General features: G+C 42.2%; 2 protein-coding genes across 6 annotated transcripts in view; one reads left to right on the top strand and one right to left on the bottom strand.

Annotated features, from left to right (window-relative positions):
* Positions 1 to 16,093, top strand: part of LOC124186132 (lachesin-like) — a 110,857-nt gene that overhangs the window by 89,976 nt on the left and 4,788 nt on the right. Inside the window, exons 5-7 of the mRNA XM_046577560.1 lie at positions 532 to 717; positions 836 to 1,028; positions 1,222 to 1,350. Of these exons, the coding sequence (XP_046433516.1) occupies positions 532 to 717; positions 836 to 1,028; positions 1,222 to 1,350 (508 nt within the window). The remainder of the gene's footprint in view (positions 1 to 531; positions 718 to 835; positions 1,029 to 1,221; positions 1,351 to 16,093) is intronic.
* On the bottom strand, positions 2,039 to 15,017 carry LOC124186129 (feline leukemia virus subgroup C receptor-related protein 2-like). 5 transcript variants are annotated; one of them, XR_006871562.1, is made up of 7 exons: positions 14,500 to 14,958; positions 13,889 to 14,358; positions 13,602 to 13,816; positions 13,434 to 13,537; positions 13,255 to 13,365; positions 12,774 to 13,158; positions 2,039 to 2,049 (listed from the first exon to the last, which is right to left on the bottom strand). XR_006871562.1 is itself a non-coding variant. In XM_046577558.1 (7 exons), exons 1-7 carry the CDS (start codon positions 12,001 to 12,003, stop codon positions 6,057 to 6,059), a joined length of 1,395 nt encoding a protein of 464 aa, XP_046433514.1. In that variant the 5' UTR covers positions 12,004 to 12,842; the 3' UTR covers positions 4,845 to 6,056. The 5 variants fall into 5 exon arrangements, 4 of the variants coding, with proteins under 4 accessions (XP_046433514.1, XP_046433513.1, XP_046433512.1 ...); XM_046577558.1 differs by lacking the exons at positions 2,039 to 2,049; positions 13,255 to 13,365; positions 13,434 to 13,537; ... (1 more) ...; positions 13,889 to 14,358; positions 14,500 to 14,958 and adding exons at positions 4,845 to 6,372; positions 6,464 to 6,574; positions 6,643 to 6,746; ... (1 more) ...; positions 7,098 to 7,567; positions 7,708 to 7,873 and having other exon boundaries at positions 11,991 to 12,842; XM_046577557.1 differs by lacking the exons at positions 2,039 to 2,049; positions 12,774 to 13,158; positions 13,255 to 13,365; positions 13,434 to 13,537 and adding exons at positions 8,376 to 9,574; positions 9,671 to 9,781; positions 9,850 to 9,953 and having other exon boundaries at positions 14,500 to 15,017.

Genomic DNA, 16,093 nt, shown 5'->3' with positions numbered 1-16,093 from the left:
TTCGTCGTTGTGATCGTATTCTATGCGCTCTCGCCGCTCTCGCCGCTTTCGAGATATCGATAAGAGCCGACCATACAGCCTGGCGCACACCGCGGCCTCTTTGTTAGTTGATAGATACCCTCCTCTCGGTCCTGACAAAAGGTCAAATATTCGACATGGCAAAGGTTCAATTCGATGCCAATAAGATACCATATCCATAACCACACGCGGGGCGAACCAACCCTCGGTGGAAGTGAAAAATAAGAAACGTCAAAAAATAGAAAAAGAAAACGCAGAGAAGTGACGACGATATTCCGTCGCGTCGTGGGGATTGGGGAACGATAGAACTTGACCTCGTAACTTCGTCAAACTCGCGGTTCGATTAGGGGTAAAGTAGAAATTGGATAACCGGTGGTTCTTTATTCATTCCGAGACCATGCGTCAGTTGTTTCTTACGCGGATGTGCACGTCTTGCTCTACTACGAGTAAAATAAACCCCCTCTCCCCCCTCCGAGATACTTGGTTTACTAAGTAAAGGGTGTGTGAGGTCAGGTGGCGTGGATAAAGGCCGACACCAAGGCGATCCTGGCCATTCACGAACACGTGATAACGAACAACGAGCGGCTCTCGGTAACCCACAACGACTACAACACCTGGACCCTGAACATCCGAGGTGCTCGAAGAGAGGACAGGGGCGTCTACATGTGTCAGGTCAACACGAACCCGATGAAGAGTCAGGCAAGTATCTTTGTCTTCCCGAGTTTCTCGCTTCTCTGCTCCCTTTTCTCACCTCGAAGGTCATCTGATTTTCCGTTTTTTATCTTTTTTTCTGTTCCTCCGGCTTCCGTTCCATCAGAGCGCCTACCTCGAGGTCGTCATCCCGCCGGACATCGTCTACGAGGAGACAAGCGGAGACTTGATGGTGCCCGAGGGTGGATCGGCCAAGCTGATATGCAAGGCGCGGGGATACCCGAAGCCCAAGATCACCTGGAAGCGGGAGGACGAGGCCGAGATTATAACGAGGAATGGTGCTTCGGGGAAAACGCGGAGTGAGAATCTTTCCGAGGATATATGAAAGTGGAAATGACACTTGTCACGAGGCTCGGAGAACCGCGTTCCATTTTCGAAACTTACAATCAGGGCGAAAGATTGACAATGAGCCAAGAATCTTTCGAAGGTGGAACAGGTGACTTTTTTTTCTTCCCCTGCTTTTTCACCTACCATTTTTTACTGCTGTTTCAGTGCAATCGGCCGAAGGCGAAGTTCTCACCCTGACCAAGGTGACTCGGAGTGAAATGGGGGCTTATCTCTGCATAGCGGCCAACGGCGTTCCGCCATCCGTCAGCAAACGCATCATGCTGCACGTTCATTGTAGGTAAACTACCGATACGTATAAATAACCTTTATACATCGCGAGCATGTTTTAAGCGTTTTTCCATGCGTTTTTTTCATTCGCAAAGTAACAGTTTCTATGACGGTAGAATTAGTTTGATCCGACATTACGCGACCTCAACTTCAATTTCGTGCTCGGTGAAAAAACGCGCAACATACTCTTGTTGTACAAAGAATCGCTTGCAACAAGGGGGCAACGGTCTTTTTGCCTCGCGTATTTGCAATATTTGTCTTCGACTTCACCTGCGCCTCATATTGCAAACTTACGCTCGGACAGAAAAGACCGAGTTTACCTCCTTGTCGCACAATATTGCACCGTGTCTTTATTACTCCTTGCATTTATTTTTGCAATCATTATTGTAATTAGGAGTGAAAGAACGTGAACGGTATTTTTTTGAAAACAAATCGTTGCATTCTGTCTTCTGTCTTCATTTCTTTCGTTATTTTTATACAATCCACTTTAAGCCACGTGACTGCAGTTATTAAAATTTTGAATCCTTCTGTGCCGCACCGAAGACTTTATTCCTGGTAGTGAAAATTCACCGAGAACAGAACAGCAGCGCGTCTGTCGTTAATTTATTATAATTTGAGTTTATCGTTGAAACGCGGAGCTTTGCAGTTTATTTTTATTTTTTTTAATTTTAATTAATCCACGCTTGGCGGCGGTTATTTTAGTCTCTTGTTAATATCTTAAAATCAACAAAATTTCGCACTGACATTAACAGACGCGGGTGGTAAAACGTTTTGAGAGAAAAGAAGGAAGGAGTAGTGAAATAACAACGACTGTAGAAAAAGCAAAGAAAACACATCGCGATAGCGGGGAGCAAAATTAGTGCGCTATACAGATCCTAAAACGGAAGAAAGAAGGAAGGTGTGGAAAGCAATTGGGCACTTTGTTCCCCTCCCTTTTCGTAAAACCTGATTTGAAATTCTATTTTACGTAGTAATACAGTTAATATATGTATATTACCCAAATTCACTACTTGAATTTCTCCCTTTTTGTTTCTTACTCTATTCGCCGCGTATACTCAAGAGTGAAAAAAATCGTCGCGATCGAATCGTAGTTGGATTTTTATTAAATAAAACATGAATTGGAATGAGAAAGAAGTAGATAGTAAAAAATATGGAACGGGACAGAGAGAGAGAGAAAGAGTCAGGTTTGCTGAAAATTATGCGTCTCTGCTACGGTTTTTGTTCCGACAGTAAGGTGAAAAAGAGAAAATAGCGAAACGAACGTGAAATTGAAATTAAAAATAGGAGACAGTGGAGGTAGGTACGAAAACGGCGAAAGAACGGACGGACAGAAAGAAAGAAAGAGAGAAAGAAAGGATAGAATACCGAGGTCCTCCGGCGGGGTAGTTAGCAGGGGTAGGAAAAGAAAAACTTCTCTTTTCTGTATATTAAATTTTCATGAAACTTCAGTAGTAGAAGTAGTGGTGGGTGAGGCGAAAAAGAGGGGTGGATACGAGCGGCACTCGACTCGTTGCCTCAACGTAGCCTGCATGCACCCTTTGGGGACAACTGCAAGTCGTAACACCGCGTATACACCGAGCGGATATTTGACTAGGGGAGAGAATGAGGAGGAGAAAAAGAAGAGTCGGGGATGCTCGGTTCCCGCATAAAATTCTCTGTTCTCACTGCTGTTTCTTCCTTCATTTATCTTCACGTCCTTCTCTTATCTACCGCTCTGTACTTTGTACTCTGCTATTCCGATCCCGGTATAATCGTGAAGTTCCCGATGAAAAGTCGAAGGCGGAAATTGGGAAGCTCATTTTGTTATCGTCGGGATGAAGTGGAAACGGCCACTCGTTCGGCTGGAAGAGCGACTCAAAGTGACTTGCTTCAAGCTCCGTTACACCCGCGATTTATCAATTTATCAATTTCGAATCCTCTACGATCTTTTGATGCCCCTTTGGCTGGACCGGAAAACCGGGATCGAAGAAATCCGGCAATTCCGAGGCGATATATCGGGATAGGGGAAAAAGATAGTCGGATAAATATAGTATACCATGTACGTATATCTCTACCTACACAGAGAAGGCTTCCTTCCTTCCTTCCTTTGCATAATTTTGCGGTCGTTGTGAGAGAAGGTGAAGAGAAAAAGTAGAAAGGGGATGAGGTGCACAGAAGCTTTGAGGGTGTAACTAAGCTTGCGGGCGTGCGGCAGAGCGATGGAGAAGGACGATCGAGAAAATAAGGTGGAGAAAAGGAAGGGAATATTGCGGGCAGGCATGGGGAGGATAGGATAGGGGGGTTGAACCTCGAGAGAAGTTGCGTCGGGCGAAAAGAGGAGGGAAAGGAAAAAATTAAACTGAAATACTGCTTAAATAACGGTACGGACGGAGGAAGGGGAGACCCGGTAGAGAGCGAAACGGAGAAAACTGTTGAAACGCGAGATAATAAAATTACACTTGAGACGATATACCTCGATGCGAAGTGAGGTTGGGTCGGAGACTTGACGAGTTTCCTGAACCGACTTACTCTTAGAAAACCACCCTTCGCCTTTTAGCGTTAGGCCGCGTTTGCGACTCTGTCTTGAAACGAAATGTATGACATTCATTTTCTATCTTATCGTCCGCGTCAGACAAATTTGATTTTGCGTTGGAGTCAATCAGGGGAATCGACCATTGGGAGATTTGTCGGCTGTGAGGTTTGAACGATTGATCGTAGAGATCTTATCTGGGACAGTGCTGATTCGCTTTCTCTTGATAAGATAATTGTGGCATTTTTTGAAACCCACCAGGAATAGGCCAAAAAAATTCGGGCGAGTTAGCATGCCTAATTTGGGTTTTTCTAGAACCAGAAACTTTTCGTCTCGGAATAAGTTTGAACGATCTTTTTGAGGCTGGATTGATTCCAAGGAATATATAGAAAAGGTATTTGACACGTTTCAGGACAAACTAATGAAGAAAAACAAAAAAGATTTGCCGGTTTTCATTCTTTCTAGACTAATTGAACTCTGAGAAAAGCAAAAAAGGCATTCAAATCCGTGCAGGATCAGTTGTTCAGGAAATGCGAAGAAGAATTATCGTCGTTTGACAGTCACTTCTGACTCGCGGGTCTTAGCATCCTGAAACTATGCGCAATCGTTTTCTTACGTAGAATTGCACCGATATGACGTCTGAACAAATTTATTTTAGCTTTTTCTAAAATCTTTAAATTTGTATCAGAAAAAATTCAAAGGGGCTTTTTGGATGCCTTTTTTTTAGCGATTTTGGCGCCAGAATCTTCACTTTCTCAGGATCGATCCTCACAGCCTTTCCTGTAGATTAAACGGGCCCTTAGAAATTCAAAAAAACATTCAGAACATCGTCGGACCAACTGTTCGGAAAATAGGAAGACAATACGAATAAATTTTCATGTCTTTTATAGGTTTATTAATATAGATAACAAGCATATAAATAAAGAGTAAAGTTTATCCAATGAAGTAATCTTATTACAACCACTTATGTAGGAACAAACAACATTTTTGACAGCCTATCTTAAATTTCTGGTATAATATCAAAATCAATTAACGACACATCATTGCTTTTAGCATATTTCCAGCTTTCACTAAGCTATTATTGTTTAAAAATGTCGGAACGTTTCTCTGTACCGCGTATATACGTTTATTTATTCATATTTTCCGATTCGGTTTTCTACTTCCTAGATCTCTCTCTGTTATACCCAACGCTCCATCTCGCTCTTACCCTCTAAGCCGCGTATTTCTCAGCATCCGTTTGAATTCTGTTCCCGATCGTCTGCTTCGTGTATATAAGGGAGCGCTCCTTCCGCTCTGTTCAGTTCTCGATCAGATTTTGAGAGAGCAGCCAAACGGATCGCGGTCAGCCTACGTGTCGTTCGTGAGTGTGTTTACAGAGTTTAATCAGCAATCTCTCATCGGAAGACTAACTTCGTTCGATTGATTCATTGCGTTGTAGAGAGTACAGCACGGAAGGTTTCATTTTGCATTCTTACTTTCCACGTGGCAATAGTGGCGGGCAGTTTTGCACAACTCCCCGTAATTCCGTGCAGATCAGCAATCGCTATGCGTGTTACTATTGGGGTGGTTTTGTTCAGCCAACACAGTTATTCATCGTTAGCCAAAATTCATGAGTTCTTTTTTGCTTATCGCTAAATATACTTGGGTTAGGGAAACCACCGAATGCGATCATAATCAACGTAGAACCATCTGAACTTTTGAAAATAATACGGAGTCATATATGCAGATCCGCCGGGATACAGGAACAGATGGTCTCCTCAATCCGGGATTAATAGTGTATGAGTCGTACAAAGGGGAGGGAAGGGATGTGAGGAATAAATTGCGATAAACTGTGACAAAAACTTCGGATAGAAGATGATGATGAAAATTCGTATTCGTGTAATTCATCTTAAAATTAGTATCAAATAAAAAACACAAGTGAGACACGAGAAAGTTACTCCATTTTATTCGGTGATACTTCACGTGCGGATTAGGAGTACCAAAATTCTTCCAACGTTCTTCGAGCACGACAAATCAAATAACTTGGTGAGTAAGAATTATCTTGATTCTTGATCTCTGCAACGTTCAATTCCTAATGGTTTATTTGCGGATGCCGAGAATATTCGACTTTTGGCAAGAATTTTCAATCGATCACTTTTGTCGGTTGTTATGTATAATAATGGAAGTAAACTCGAATCGTGGATGAAGATTAACAGAATCAATATCACTTGTCAATCTTACGCAATACTCCTTGACTCAGCGGATTATATCGCATGGCAGATTCTTCAGCTCTTTGCCTACGCAGATCAATTTTATTCGATATTGTCAACAGAGTTCCTAGGCCGAGAATTGCTAGAATGACCGCGTGTCCAGCCGTGTCGCCGTAAACGTCTATCACCTTGAGGATAAGCGGAGTTACGAAAGCTCCGTATATTTGGCCCGCTGTGCTCAAAATTCCTGTCGATAGTGCCTGAGACTCGGGGTAAGTCGCTTCGGCGCATAATTCAAATCCAATCGCGTTGAAACTGATCAGAGTAATGCTGAAACGGAAACGGTTGCGTGTAGTCACACTGAGAAACGTGAGCATAAATAATCGTTCAAATTGTAGTCTAATCACAGTGATAAATTTACCCGAAAAGCGAAGCTGACAGAAAAACCGTCCATTTAATTTCCATATTCAAGGTCGTAGCGAAAAGTATTTCGCAAAATAAGGACGAAATGCTCACGGTGATGGCGATGACTCTGTAATTGTTGAACGCTGTAGTTACAACCGTTCAAGTCGTTACGCGTCACAGCCACGGTCAACTAACCTGAATTTCTTCGTTTTGTCGAGAACTGAAGCGATGATTAACGAACCTATGGTACCCACAAAGCACAGCAAAAGACTCATTATTCCTACATCAACTTCGCAGTTCTGAAAGACGGTTAAATATAACTGAGGGCACTGCAGGAACGTGCAGAGTCGGAAGTAGCGTTACCTTGAAGTGAGTTAAGAACAACGGATTCAAAACTGTCCCCGTCGAGTTAAATACGGCAACAATCAGACCATAGGCGTTCCAAAGAATGATGAAGTTCCTGTTCTTTGTCAGTAACTTTTTGAAGGACACTAAAACTCCTTTGTCGAAACGCTCGTGCGTGGATTTTTGGAGCGCCCGCGACTCGCTTGGTGGCGCGGGAGGTTCGTCCTGAAAAACTTTAAGGGAAAAAAGAATCGGTTAAGGAACGAATTCGTCGTCTTCGTAGGCGGAGAACTGCAAAGACTCACGAAAAAGTACGGCCAACGTTACGACTGAACATGCAATCGCGACTGTCCAGTTAATGACAGACAATTCGTGCCCGATTTCCTCGACGTCGTCGTGGTTTCGGACGAAAATCGGAACGGTCAGGAAGCAGATCGACAAGCCAACGTGAACTGCGTAGCAGCCGATGGCGGTGGCGAAGGCGAGTTGGTCATTCCCGAACCAGAATGCAGCCAGTTTTCCCGGAACAGGAGAAATGAAAACCTGGCTGATCGCGACCATGACTTGCCCTGTGAGCAGCAATGGAAAACGATCCGGGGCTCTCGAGAAAACCTTAATCCAGGCTCCGAGACACGTCAATGCGGCTCCTATCACGACCGTCCACTTCAGGCCGATCCGTTCCATTAAAAACAAGGCAGGGAAGAGGAAAACTGCGTAGGCTACCATCCCTACGATGCCGGTCGATGCTACTGCCAACGTCGAGACATCGTAGTACCTGAGGACTCAATTTATCTATATGAGCAACACGAGTGAAGGCTTGAGTACTGATTTCGCTTCCGTTTCGAATTCCAAAGGCTCGTGTATATTTGTACCACGAACAAGAATACCGTTACGGGTGTTCAACAATTATCTTACCGACTTATTATGTGGCTGACGATGGTGAATTGAGGATATTGATAGCTGCTGCATATGCCCCATAAAACATATAAGAATAGCTGAACCCACCGTCTTTTGAAAACCTGAACTTTTAACGGACTGCCACTCGAGGTGTTCCCGTTTTCCTCGTTTTCCTCGTTTTCCTCTGTAAATTCCGGCTTGAGAGAAGGTGCGACGTAAATGTCAGTCATTTGTGGATTTTTCATTATCCTTCAACACTTTTTAAGAAAATCGATACTTCGGCTACGGAACCGATTTCAATCCGTATTCTCATTATCGACACTTGGGGCCTACTGCCTTCAAAATGCTGCTTAGACTGATAAGAGCTTGACTTGTCGACGCTGAGCGAAAGCTCCGGACGACTCCGTATTGTGGGTTTCCAGTATTTTCAATGTTTTCTAATTTTACACAGGTGTACAACATCAAGCTAAACATTTATTTTTCCATTCCACGAGATCACTATGAAAACTTTATCATAACGTCAAGTTGGAGCAAGCAAAACGTCAAGTAAGCAAAAAAAAAAAAAATAGCAATAATCTCAATCACCACTAAGCGTTCGGTTTTATGTTGAGAACCTGTGGATGTGTTTTCAATGAAATGAACAATGGCATATGACTGGGGAAAATAATTTAAAAATTTTAAGGGACGATTTTGTAACTGAAACATGTATTTCCTTTTCCAAAAAAGTACATTTCAATAATAACAACTTTTGGTGTTGACCTTTTATGACCCGACAGAGATTTAAAGAATAAACCTCTAATCAACTTTGTCCTAAGAAATTTAATAGAAAATCAGCAAAGAAATAGATGGGGGTGAGAGCCGGACGTTATTCGATTTGATACAGAGTTCTGGCCTTTACCTGTATTGCATTTATAGAATAACGCAATTTCATACTGTCTTAAGGTGTAGAATTGGGAATATTTTGTCTGATCTATAAAGTTGTCGGTAAGACGGTTTAAGCCACAATTGACGCCTTACATACAGTGACATCTGTACTGTTTCATATTTCTTACGCGAGTTATATAAAGTAAACAAAACTTGACAACGTTCGCCAATTGAATAATCATCACTGGCATATTCATTCTGCCACGGAATTATCCCGTCATGCCAGCGTAAATAATGTTTAAACAAGTGACATGCCAAATGGCCGCTTGACGCGCATCGTAGAATTGCATCTCCACGATCGGTTGGTTGAGCTGACGACAAAATTTCAACGCTATGATTCTTTCTCAAATTGTAAGTTAGTAAATTCAAATCTTGAAATGGGTCGTCACTCTCGACGGAATAGGACAAGAAACGAATCAAAGAATTTGGAAATGACGTTCAAAACGTCGCAGGAAACACGAAGAAAAATCATCTTTTTTCGGCAGTCAACTGCGACCCGCTGCTCGTAGCGTCTTGATACTTTGCGTAGTCGTTTACTCGCGCATAATTGCGTCCATAAAGCGTCTGAATAAATCTATTCTAGCGTTCTTTCGAAGTGATATAATAATGAAAGTAAACTCAAATCGTGGACGCAGGCTATTAGAATTATTTGACTATTTCGTCTGATACTCCTTGGCTCAGCGCATTATAACGCATGGCAGATTCTTCAGCTCTTTGCCTACGCAGATCGATTTTATTCGATATTGTCAACAGAGTTCCTAGGCCGAGAATTGCTAGAATGACCGCGTGTCCAGCCGTGTCACCGTAAACGTCTATCACCTTGAGGATAAGAGGAGTTACGAAAGCTCCGTATATTTGGCCCGCTGTGCTCAAAATTCCTGTCGATAGTGCCTGAGACTCGGGGTAAGTCGCTTCGGCGCATAATTCAAATCCAATCGCGCTGAAACTGAGCAGAGTAATGCTGAAACGGAAACGGTTGCATGTAGTCACACTGAGAAACGTGAGCATAACATAAATAATCGTTCAAATTGTAGTCTAATCGCAGTGATATATTTACCCGAAAAGCGAAGCTGAAAGAAAAACCGTCCATTTAATTTCCATATTCAAGGTCGTAGCGAAAAGTATTTCGCAAAATAAGGACGAACTGCTCACGATGATGGCGATCATTCTGTAATTGTTGAACGCTGTAGTTACAACCGTTCACGTCGTTACGCGTCACAGCCACGGTCAACTAACCTGAATTTCTTCGTTTTGTCGAGAATTGATGCGATTATTAACGAACCTATGGTACCCACAAAGCTCAGCAAAAGACTCATTATTCCTACATCAACTTCGCAGTTCTGAAAGACGGTTAAATATAACTGAGGGCACTGCAGGAACGTGCAGAGTCGGAAGTAGCGTTACCTTGAAGTGAGTTAAGAACAACGGATTCAAAACTGGCCCCATCGAGTTAAATATGCTAACAATCAGACCATAGGCGTTCCAAAGAATGATGAAGTTCCTGTTCTTTGTCAGTAACTTTTTGAAGGACATTAAAACTCCTGTGTCGTAACGCTCGTGCGTGGATTTTTGGAGCGCCCGCGACTCGCTTGGTGGCGCGGGAGGTTCGTCCTGAAAAACTTTAAGGGAAAAGAGGATCGGTTAAGGAACGAATTCGTCGTCTTCGTAGGCGGAGAATTGCAAAGACTCACGAAAAAGTACGGCCAACGTTACGACTGAACATGCAATCGCGACTGTCCAGTAAATGACGGACAATCGGTACCCGATTTCCTCGACGTCGTCGTAGTTTCGGACAAAAATCGGAACGGTCAGGAAGCAGATCGACAAGCCAACGTGAACTGCGTAGCAGCCGATGGCGGTGGCGAGGGCGAGTTGGTCATTCCCGAACCAGAATGCAGCCAGTTTTCCCGGAACAGGAGAAATGAAAACCTGGCTGATCGCGACCAGGGCTTGCCCTGCAAGCAGCAACGGAAAACCATCTTTGGCTGCCGAAAAGACCTTAATCCAAGCTCCGAGACACGTCAATGCGGCTGCTATCACGACCGTCCACTTCAGGCCGATCCGTTCCATTAAAAACAAGGCAGGGAAGAGGAAAACTGCGTAGGCTACCATCAACATGATGCTGGTCGATGCTACCGCCAACGCTGAGACGTCGTAGTACCTGAGGACTCAATTTTTCTGTACGAGCAGCACGAGTCAAGGTCTTGAGTACTAATTTCGCTTCCGTTTCGAATTTTAGTGGCTCATCTATATTTGCACCAAGAACAAGAATACCGTTACGGGTGATCAACGATTGTCTTACCGACTTATTATGTGGCTCACGATGGTGAATTGAGGATATTGATAGCTGCTGCATATACTGCACAAAGCAAATAAGAATAGCTGAAGCCATCGTCTTTTGAAAACCCGGACTTTTAACGGACTGCCGCTCAACGTGTCGTCGTTTTCCTCTGTACATTTGGTCTTAAGAGGATGCGAGACGTAATTGTCAGTGATTCGTCGATTCTTCATTTTTCTTCAACACTTTTTAAGAAAATCTGTACTTCAGCTGCGGAGCGGCTTTTAATCCGGATTCTCGATATCCACAGTTTGCTTTGATTGATACCAGCTACACGAGTCCGGACTCAGTGAAGGCTTCGGACGACTCCGTATTGTGGTGTTCCTGTACTTCAATGTTTTTTTTAAACTAACACAGGTGCATAACTTCAAGCTACATATTTATCTTTTTATACTATGAGGTCACATCCATGACTGCTTAATAGTGTCAAGACAAAGCAAGCAATAATATACAACAGCAAAAGGTACAACAATCTCTATTTCCACTGAGAACCTTAGCAAGCGTGGAAAGGAACTCAGATCTTGGATTAATCTCTACAGTATGCGATGAAGTCGATACTAATTCGAACAATGTCCGACCCTCAATTCAGATTTCTTTGCCAAGTATTCGTCACATTACTCAGGATGAAATAAATTCCCTACTTGTCATATTTTTCAGATTTCCTGTTTTTACAGTTTTTGAAATATGAAATTTCCACTTCTGTAGTAACAGTAAGTTGAGGAAAGAATCGTATAACTCGTTCGAATGCAGTAGCCCAAAAGCAACAATGCACCTCGCAGACGGCTAAGTTCTATCTTTGAGCCATTTTGTAGGTTAAAAATCGCACAAATTTTGTACAAAGCCATCGAGTTCAAGTAGAAGAAAAAAAAAAAACAAATTCAGTGACGTACATCTTATACAAAGCATCGGAGCTCACAGAGAAAATTGACTAAGTATGCGAAGTTTATGGCATAAGATGATATATCTGACTATTGATGTCTAAATTACGCAATAACAAGTCAAATATTTTCATTTTAGTAAAAAAGTAAAATTCACTTACTTCCACTAAACATCAACGGCAGCTAAGTTGTGGGTTCGTTAGCTGACCTCAGCTGTTCTTTTCGATTGTGTTGCGCAATAACCAGCTAGTTGATCCTAAGTATTACCTTACAGCGAGCAGCTGATCCTACCGCCGGCCTAACTTTTCACGGTCAGATAGTGAAACCGAATTATCTTCACAGTTCCCAGGCGATAACGTTAATTTTTAGCTTAAGAGCGTAGTTTGTAAAACAACTGAGGCCGTTAACGATAAAGTTATCGACAACCTTGTTTAACACAAAATTGATAGCTTACATGTAATGACATTGTGTCAGTTTTATATTTGTTATGCGAGTTATGCGAAGTAAACAAAACAATTTTAACTTTTGAAAATAATACAGAGCCAAATAGAGCAGAAACAGATGATATCCTTAATCCAGAATCAATATTGAAAGTCCTATAGAGGAGGGGGATGGGATCTAAGAAATTAATTGCAATAAACTGTGAAATAAGCTTCGGATAGAAAATAATACGAAGAATTCTTATTTATATTATTCACTTTTGAATTGGTATCGACTGAAAAACAGACGGGGAACTCGAGAATGTTACTGTATTGTATTCGGCGACACTTCGCTTGCAGATCGGGTAAACCAAAATTGTTCCAACACTATACGACCATCACGAATTAACTAACTTAGTGAGCATAAATTATCTTGATGACTGATCTCTAGGACGTTCCATTCTTAATGACCAAAATGTCGTTGACGGAGATTTTTGATTTTTGGCAAAAATTTCAATCAATTACTTTGTGGGTTGTTATGTCTAATTAATGAGGGTAAACTCAGTTCGTGGATGAAGACTAACAAAATCAATATCACTTGTCAATCTTACGCAATACTTCTTGACTCAGCGGATTATATTGGGCGGCGGATTCTTCAGCTCTTTGCCTACGCAGATCGATTTTATTCGATATTGTCAACAGAGTTCCTAGGCCGAGAATTGCGAGAATGACCGCGTGTCCAGCCGTGTCGCCGTAAACGTGTATCACCTTGAGGATAAGAGGAGTTACGAAAGCTCCGTATATTTGGCCCGCTGTGCTCAAAATTCCTGTCGATAGTGCCTGAGACTCGGGGTAAGTCGCTTCGGCGCATAATTCAAATCCAATCGCGCTGAAACTGATCAGAGTAATGCTGAAACGGAAACGGTTGCGTGTAGTCACACTGGGAAACGTGAGCATAACATAAATAATCGTTCAAATTGTAGTCTAATCGCAGTGATATATTTACCCGAAAAGCGAATATGACAGAAAAACTATCCATTTGATTTCCACGTTCAAGGCCACAGCCAAAATTACTTCGCAAAGTACGGATGAACTGGTCACGGTGATGGCGATCATTCTGTAATTGTTGAACGCTGTAGTTGAGACCGTTCAAGTCGTTGTACGTTACAGCAACGGTAAACTAACCTGAATTTCTTCGTTTTGTCGAGAATTGATGCGATGATTAACGAACCTATGGTACCCAGAAAGCACATCAACACACTAATTATTCCAAGATCAACTTCACAGTTCTGAAAGAGGGTTTAATAGAGCTGAGGGTACTGCAGAAACGTACAGAGTGGGAAGTAGCGTTACCTTGAAGTGAGTTAAGAACAACGGATTCCAAACTGTCGCCAATGAGTAAAATATGCTAAGAATCGGACCATAGGTGTTCCAAAGGATGATGAAGTTCCTGTTCTTTGTTAGTAACTTTTTGAAGGACATTAAAATTCCTTTGTCGAAACGCTCGTGCGTGGATTTTTGAAGCGCCCGCGACTCGCTTGGTGGCGCGGAAGGTTCGTCCTGAAAAACTTTATGGGAAAAGAGGATCGGTTAAGGAACGAATTCGTCGTCTTCGTAAGCGGAGAATTGCAAAGACTCACGAAAAAGTACGGCCAACGTTACGACTGAACATGCAATCGCGACTGTCCAGTAAATGACGGACAATCGGTACCCGATTTCCTCGACGTCGTCGTGGTTTCGGACGAAAATCGGAACGGTCAGGAAGCAGATCGACAAGCCGACGTGAACTGCGTAGCAGCCGATGGCGGTGGCGAGGGCGAGTTGGTCGTTTCCGAACCAGAATGCAGCCAGTTTTCCCGGAACAGGAGAAATGAAAACCTGGCTGATCGCGACCATGGCTTGCCCTGTAAGCAGCAACGGAAAACGATCTTTGGCTGCCGAAAAGACCTTAATCCAAGCTCCGAGACACGTCAATGCGGCTCCTATCACGACCGTCCACTTCAGGCCGATCCGTTCCATTAAAAACAAGGCAGGGAAGAGGAAAACAGCGTAGGCTACCATCAACATGATGCTGGTCGATGCTACCGCCAACGCTGAGACGTCGTAGTATCTGAGGATTCAATTTTTCTGTACGAGCAGCACGAGTCAAGGTCTTGAGTACTGGTTTCGCTTCCGCTTCGAATTTTAGTGGCTCATCTATATTTGTACGAAGAATAAGAATACCGTTACGGGTGATCAATGATTGTCTTACCGACTTATTATGTGGCCGATGATCGTAAATTGAGACCATTGGTAGCTGCTGCACATGGTGCACAAAGCAAATAAGAAAAGCTGAAGCCATCGTCTTTTGAAAACCCGGACTTTGAACGGACTACCGCACAAGGTGTCCTCGTTTTTCTCTGTATATTCGGTATGAAGAGGATGCGTGACGTAATTGTCAGTGATTCGTCGATTCTTCATTATTCTCCAACACTTTTTGAGAAAATCTATACTTCAGCTACGGAGCTGCTTTCAATCTATATTCTCGATATCTACACTTCACGCTTTTACCGTCTTTGAAACGCTGCTTCGACTGATACTAGCTTTACTTCTCCGGGCTTACCGAAAGCTCCGGAAGACTCCGTATTGCGGTGTTTCAGTATTTTGAATGCTATTGTAATCAAACACAGGTGTACAATGTCAAGCTAAATATTCATCCTTTCATACTGTGAGATCACATTAAAAACTCCTCAATAATGTCAAGTAAAAGCAAGAAAACATTCTTTGTCATATTACTGTATCGTAGCAGGCCTTAAAACAGCAATGATCTCTATCTCCGCTACAGAACTTCAGTGAGCGTAGAAATGATTTCAGATTTTGGTTTGATCTTAAAAATATATCGAGACGTCAGTACCAACTCGAGTAATGGTTAAAAATGAAAGTGCGTTCAATTTATTATAATTTTTTGCAAATCATCTAATAAGGATTCTGAATATTCAATGTTATTCAGTTTCTTTTTCCGTAGTCCGGCTTCTTAACTCACTCTTGCATAAATACATCACTATTTCGTAGTTCAAAACATGTCGTAGATTTTCTGTGCGTATGCTTCTTCGAAACAGTAAATTCAATAATAACAATTCAATTTTCTTTGCTTTCTCGCATTTGACTCGTATATTGCAACAACAGAATGACATACTTACACACTGTCTCAATGTGTAGGATCGTAAAGGTTATACGTAACATATAAGTCATCGGTAACATTGTTCTCAGTTCGCATAAGTATAATGCCATAGCAGCTGGTTCATATTTGCTGTGCAATCTATGTTAAGTAGACAAAACTTTTCAATATTCCCAATTGAATAATCATCGCTGACATATTTAGTCTCTCGTGAAATTATCTTAACTATGCAAATAATGTTCTAGCAAGTGATATCGAAACCAGTTTTTCGACCTGCATGTTGCAATTTTATTGCAACGATTGGTTAGCTGCGTTGACGACAAAATTTCAACACTCAAGTTCTTCGTCATCAAATCTTACGTCGATGAATCTAAATCTTAAAACGGTCATCACTCGCAAAGGGACGCGACCGTGAACGAAACGAGGAATTTATAGACGGCGTTCAAAATCTCGTAAAAGACCAACAGCTGAAGATAACGAAAAAAATGCGGAGAAATTTCTCGTTTTTCGGTGGTAACTTTTCATCCGTTTGTTTCGGAGCACGTTTTCTGTGAAATTCAATTCTCTCGCAAAATTACGTCGATACAACGTTCCAACAAATCAATTCATGTGTTTTTCAAATTTCATCAAAATGTTACCAACAAAATACAATCAGGCTACTTTGTTTTTTATTTTAGTTTTTTTTTTT

The sequence above is a fragment of the Neodiprion fabricii genome, chromosome 7 (genome assembly GCF_021155785.1).
Source record: "Neodiprion fabricii isolate iyNeoFabr1 chromosome 7, iyNeoFabr1.1, whole genome shotgun sequence".
NCBI lineage: Eukaryota > Metazoa > Arthropoda > Insecta > Hymenoptera > Diprionidae > Neodiprion > Neodiprion fabricii.
The sequence above is the reverse complement of the archived record's forward strand: the minus strand, read 5'-3'. Positions and strand labels throughout refer to the sequence as shown.

Bases quoted from the DNA above. Each gene is read 5' to 3' on its own strand.
- LOC124186129 (XM_046577557.1), bottom strand. From the start codon at position 14,708: ATGAAGAATCGACGAATCACTGACAATTACGTCACGCATCCTCTTCAT. The intron at 9,782-9,849 runs GTTAGTTGACCG...CAACAATTACAG, and splicing joins GACAAAACGAAGAAATTCAG to AATGATCGCCATCATCGTGA. The intron at 9,575-9,670 runs GTAAATATATCA...TTTCCGTTTCAG, and splicing joins CTTTCAGCTTCGCTTTTCGG to CATTACTCTGCTCAGTTTCA.